The 6,161-nt window shown below is 37.8% G+C and overlaps 1 protein-coding gene across 2 annotated transcripts in view; it reads left to right on the top strand.

The window, feature by feature from the left end:
• Window positions 1-6,161, top strand: part of TRPM6 (transient receptor potential cation channel subfamily M member 6) — a 102,126-nt gene that overhangs the window by 51,073 nt on the left and 44,892 nt on the right. For both annotated transcript variants that reach the window (XM_042452252.1, XM_042452251.1), the window contains 3 exons: window positions 829-943; window positions 2,473-2,678; window positions 5,768-5,900. In XM_042452252.1, coding sequence (XP_042308186.1) covers window positions 829-943; window positions 2,473-2,678; window positions 5,768-5,900 — 454 coding nt within the window. The remainder of the gene's footprint in view (window positions 1-828; window positions 944-2,472; window positions 2,679-5,767; window positions 5,901-6,161) is intronic.

The following is a 6,161-nucleotide window of genomic DNA, read 5'->3' as shown; positions in this document are numbered from 1 at the left end:
GGGGGGGGGCAAGCGGCAGGCAAGGGGGCCAATTGTCTATAGAAGCCTCCGAAACATGCATTTATATTAACATTTTTTAAAAAATCAGCAATTTTTTTGTGTGTCCTCCATGATTTAGGAAAGTGTCCTCCATTTGAAAATTTTGTCCTACATTTGTCCCGGTTTATTTATTTATTTATTTATTTATTTAAAAAATTATTTATTTATTGGCTTCGGCCCCCTAGTTGTCTGAGGGACAGCAACGCGGCCCCCGGCTCAAAAAGGTTGCCTACCCCTGCATTAGATGATGCTGTCTTGGCATAGATGTTCCCCAGACGAGCATTTTTAAGCACAAGGGAGCTGTTGCAATTTCTTTTGGCCAAAAATAATGGGTTTTGGCTGGAGGGTTGTATGTACCACATAGGTTTGTGGTTCCCACCCCTGCTGTACAAGAACTGAGGATAGATATCTTGATTATACTACAGCCTAAGCTTTAATACACAGAGTTCTCCAAAGAATGCATTATTTAGCTCAGTAGTTTATCAAATGTTATCTTCCCTTTAAAAGTTTTTTTTATTAGTATAAATTTTGGTAGTATAAATGGTTGTCTCTACATTTTAAAGGCAGAATTTCCCTTTCATTATAGAAGGTAGACCAGAGTAGAAGAAATCATATAAATGGTTGGAGATGCTGTGTTTATTGCTGCTAATGGTTCATTAGTATAAAAAGCAAATGAACTTTATTCTCCTTTTCATTCTCACTGAAGCTCTTAGCTTGGAAGCTACATGATTGATTAGCTGATTCATTCCTATGCCAGTTATATATACATTTTCCTTTTGAAATTTACAGCTTGCGAATCAGACCCACACTGTCCTCCAGGTTCCTTCCTTACACCTTTCCTTCAAGCTGTCTACCTCTTTGTGCAATACATCATCATGGTCAATCTGCTGATTGCTTTCTTCAAGTAAGTGCATAGGGCATTTCTATTGAGCTTATTACTAATATTAATACAGAATAAATTATATCAAAGTAACCCAGTTTAGAGGCTTTATTCAAAAGGGAAATGGATAAAAGTGAACTTTCTGAACGAACCTACAAGATGAACATGTCCATGCCAAAAAACAGAAGAAAAAAATGGAATGCACAAAGGGGGCATTTTTGGTGCCTTAAAAGATGTTATCTGTGCCTATCTGTTTAACGGCTGTTTAGATTGCAGAGATTCCTACTTATCTGTACTGAATTTAGATACTATTTTCAACACATTGGATATAATTTGGATACAATTATTTTCAGTTATGGACAAAAGAAAACCTTTAGACTTGGACGGCAGCACTCATGATCCCCACTGGCAAAGTCACAATTATATGTCCTGACCTTGATAATTGAACTGTTGTGCCATCACATAAAGTGAAGTATATATGGAAAAGATCCTTATATAGTAAAGTTTTTCTATGTCAATCGGTATGCAAAGGAATCTTGTAGCACTTTTGAGACTTCTTTCTCTCAGTTGTTCTCAAAGGTGCTTACAAGATTTTTTTGCATACTGATCCAGACTAACATGACTATGTCCTTGATATATGCAAGTCATACAGTCTTTGTTCCGATTTGTATGAACATCTGTTGCAAAGAGATAGGGCACAAGTGTTTGATTTTATGTGTAGCATGGTTTCTTAGTGAAATCTTTCAGGAGATAATCATTGTTTTTCTTTAGTATGAAGTAATAATCCAAAACCCTAGCAAGATTAGCAAACTGCAGCCTCTCCACACATTATTATGTCTTTGCATTTTGGGTCATACTTTTCTTAATTCCCTTAATAATAACTACACTGAGATAGATGTCCATTGAAGGTGTAGTTTTAGCATGAGACTCGGGCCCGTTACAGACCGCCCAAAAGGGGCAGTCTCAGGCCGCTGCCGGTTGCAGCATGGAGGAGCCGCAGCAGTCAAACTGCGCGACTCCTCCGTGCTGCAAAAAAGGAGTGTGAAAATCGTGTTCCTTCCAGCAACCCGGAAGAGACGTCGCAAGTGCCAAAACGTGCACTCGCAACGTCTCTTCCGGGTTGGGACGTGCGGACACAGAGCGTCTGCTACGTCAAGATGGCGGCGCCCATCTGTATAGGGCGCTGCTATCTTGATGTATCGGTTACGCGCGAGGGGCAAGGCGCATCTGGAAGCACCGTCCCTCGCGCGTAATCGCAGTGCAAGGACGGCGCCTCTTAGGTCCATCTGTAATGCGCCTATGACTCCGGAGGCAAGAGTTTGAATTCCTGCTTAGCCATGAAAACACACTGAATGACTTTGGGCAAGTCACATTCTCTCAGCCTCAGAGAAAAGCAAAAGCAAACCCCCACTGAATAAATCTTACTAAGAAATCCCTGTGATACATCCACCTTAGGGTTGTCATAAGTTGAAAATAACTTGAAGGCACACAACAACACCAAAATGTTATATGTATCTCTTTTGTCTTTCCCTCCTTTTCCCTTGCATTTGCAGTAATGTTTATTTTGACATGAAGTCCATATCGAACAAACTCTGGAAATACAACCGCTACCGCTACATCATGACATATCATCAAAAACCATGGCTGCCACCTCCTTTCATCATTCTCAGTCATATCAGCATCCTCATAAATCGCCTCTGCCACCACCACCGTAGACTACCAAATGAACTGGATCAAGAGGAGGGGCATGTTGAACTGAGTAAGCAGAACTGGGACTTTCCAGTCTTTCTTGCATATGGACTAAACAATATATAAAGTTATAAAACACAAAGCTTGTTAAAATAATAGCCTAACGATGCTTATATTTCTGAAAGCTAGGTTTGTTCCATATACTTGGTATGTATGATTTCACAGCACCTTTTTTGGGATGCAATCTGCAGAAATCCCTCCCTCACAAATAATTGCTGTTCCTATATTTATCTACATGTCTTTCTTTTAATGAGTGAAGTGTTTTAATACTGTAATAGTTTAATCCTGTTTTCATGCTCACTTTCGTAAGTTTTTAATTGCCTTGTTCTTTAAACTGTAAGCTGCTTTGAGTCCCAATTTTTGGGAAAAGCAGGACGATTATTATAATTTTCTGGAACGACACAGGTAGTAAGATGTAAGTGCGTAGCACCACCAAGTGGAAACTGGCTGCAAATCCAGTATCATTACATGTGAGAAATGGTATGTTTTCATAAAGGATGCATTGCATGTTAAAAATAGACAACAACACTGTGAATTCAACTTTCACTAATAATTTGCAAGGGAGAGGGAAGCAATTCTCCATTAAGTTTCTTCTTAAAGGCAGCAACAAGTAATTTCAGTGATTTTCTTCCTACTGTGAGAAAATCTTCAAAACAACACAATTTTTGAAGTCTATTCACAATTTAAAAAAAAAAACAGAATTTTTTTTGCAGAAAATTGTGTTTTCTATGCCAATAAACTATATGTGACTTCTATAAATAAATAAATAAAAAACAAATACCCAAATTACATTTTTTTCTGCATAGAAAATATTTCCTGTGCAGGAATTAATATTTCTGCATTGAAATATTATTTTCCACAGAGAAAATGCTGCTTCCTGCTGATAAAATGCTGTTTTCTATGCAAAACAACCACAAACAAATTTGGCACAGGATATATCCTGAATTGCAAAGATTCTCACCAATCCAGGATTCTTCTCATCAGGGTTTCTTGACACTTGAAAAATGTTTTTCAGCTATTTTTTAAAAAATATTTTCAAAATTCATTTCATCCCTATCAGGGGAGTAGCTGTTTGTGTGTCAGGACAAAATATTTCCCAATAAGAATTATGTTCTCCAATGAAAATTCCCTTGAGTTTCCAAATTTCTAGCATTGTGGAGTGTATACATTGAAAATAATTTGCACTTAGTATTTCTATTTGCTGTTTTCACATTCCTTTCATAACTTTGCCTGTCCATTTACTTTGGATGCCTAAAGTCTATTTCTAGTTAATTCAATGCTAGAAGTTTGGGGAGTGAAAAAAAAACTTCATGTAGGTGGAATTCTTACTGGGCTGCAATCATGTCATTTTGCCCATCTTCTGACTACACTCCTCATTGTCTTCATAACATTTTTATCTAATCACCACTGGTGATTTTCAGTATATAAACAGTCTCAAAGTAGTGAATAGATAGCCTTCTGGAAGCATCATGCCAACAACTTATAGTGTAGATCACATGCCAATGAGCAAGAGATAGAAATGTATTGTATATTTCCTCAGTTATGATTAATGATCTTGGATCTGCTGGGGACTTGATAAGCAAACCGCAGAAAACTGAGTGCTGAGGAACAAATTTAATAAAATAGAATATATGAGACCAGGATCAATTGTAAAAGCTCTCAACAGGACCAGCCTAAGATTCCTCCCCCCGCCCCCAGTAGTAAAACAACAAATTTCTCATTACCACCATGCAAAGTACTCAAAGCCAGCCAAATTATTTTAGCATGCTAGCAGAAAATCCCACAAGTAGGTCTCTCTGTACATGTTAGTAAAAATATAGTATCAGATTAAATAGCTAACTATTTATTTTTCTTTTATGTCAATTGGCCTGGCACCCGATGAGGTTTTTGATATTTTTCCCCCTTTGAAAAATCAAGTCTCCCTCACTTCAGATCTAAAACTTTATTTGGACATGTAGCTTGCTGAAACCCTGTGTTCAGTGAATGAAGGCATATTTGTGAGTGTCAGAGTTTGTGCTTTCTTTCTCTGCTCACAGTGTTCACATGTTCATCTGAAGGACTGAACATCACTTCCATGCAAATAATTCTCCTTTTGGGCACACAAAGTATTTGTTATTCCAGATTTAGTGACTGAATATTACACTACACTGTTATAGCACTATTATTCCACTTTAACTGTTATGGCTGCCTCCTGTGGAATTCTGAATTTTGTAGTTTAGTGAGGCTTAAGAGCTTTCTGGCTGAGAATTATAAATGGCAGTCCCTATACTACAAATCCCAAAATTCATAATTAGTGAAAAGTGTCCCTGCAGCAAACTACATGTCCCCCCCTTAACAAAGCAAATAACACACACACACTCAACAAGCACAGAAAGGCCTACTTCCTTAGCTTAGTTACTCAGTTCATGCAATTTGTGTAATAGTTGTTTCCATAAGCATAGAAAGTGGCAGTAAATCTCTGTGGTGAGGAGAAAAAGCTGTCAATTTTTCTTGTTTTCACATGTGCATATGTCACAATTGATGGCTTATATCCCTAGCCCAAGATTGGCAGAGTCAGGCTATCCAAAGCTTCTAGTGCTGTTAAATCTAAAAAATTGATGTGAATGCTACAGTTACTGATACACAGGCATTCTCACTTTGCTGTTATAAATGCAAAATCCTGAAGACTGGACCTCCCTTTTACCATTAATTTTTTTTTTAAAAAATCATAACACAAAGAAGATAATGCTAAGATGTTTCAGAAGGTGCATCACTGTATCACAGGAATTGGATAAGGCCCATGACTCATGTGGTGCCAGACAGTCATTAAAGTCCCATTGATGTGATGGCCCAAAGCTTCTATTTGGTACTAGTGGTAGCTTTCTTCTAGTGCCAAATATCAGCTGGAGGTGAGAGTGGGGACTATGTTTTGTTGGGACTATATTTCAGGAGGAAGGGATGAAATCTTTCCATTCCACATGCTGTGGTTCTGATTGTCTCTCCCCTTCTCTACATCTGCTGTCTAATATTTTTAGATCATACTAGTTTAGTGCCAATGTATTTGGCTCTGACTACCTGCAATAGTGTGACCAAAACTGCCTTCTTCTTGCTATTATCCAGAGCTGTACCTGAGTGAAGAAGAATTAAAAAAGCTTCATGACTTTGAAGAACAATGTGTGGAAAAATACCTTCATGAGAAGAATGAAAACCTTCATTCCAGTGACAGCGAAAGGATCCGAGTTACAACTGAAAGGTTGAGGAGTGATTCCCATAACAATATTGCTTTTACTGCAACCCATGAATGACCTAGGAGGGGTTGTATGAAAGTAATGTGAAGTTCAGGATCTCAGTTCAATTTATTTTACTATACTTAATTATACAGTATATGCTCAGGATTATAATTCTGAGGGGAAAGCCATGATGGTTCATATGTACATTTGTTCAGACTGGTAGCTCTTCTGGATAAAACCAAACCTTTTGAACTTTCCTAATGTAATTAAGCACAACAGTATAT

This window comes from Sceloporus undulatus, chromosome 2 (genome assembly GCF_019175285.1).
Source record: "Sceloporus undulatus isolate JIND9_A2432 ecotype Alabama chromosome 2, SceUnd_v1.1, whole genome shotgun sequence".
Taxonomy (NCBI): domain Eukaryota; kingdom Metazoa; phylum Chordata; class Lepidosauria; order Squamata; family Phrynosomatidae; genus Sceloporus; species Sceloporus undulatus.
The sequence above is the reverse complement of the archived record's forward strand: the minus strand, read 5'-3'. Positions and strand labels throughout refer to the sequence as shown.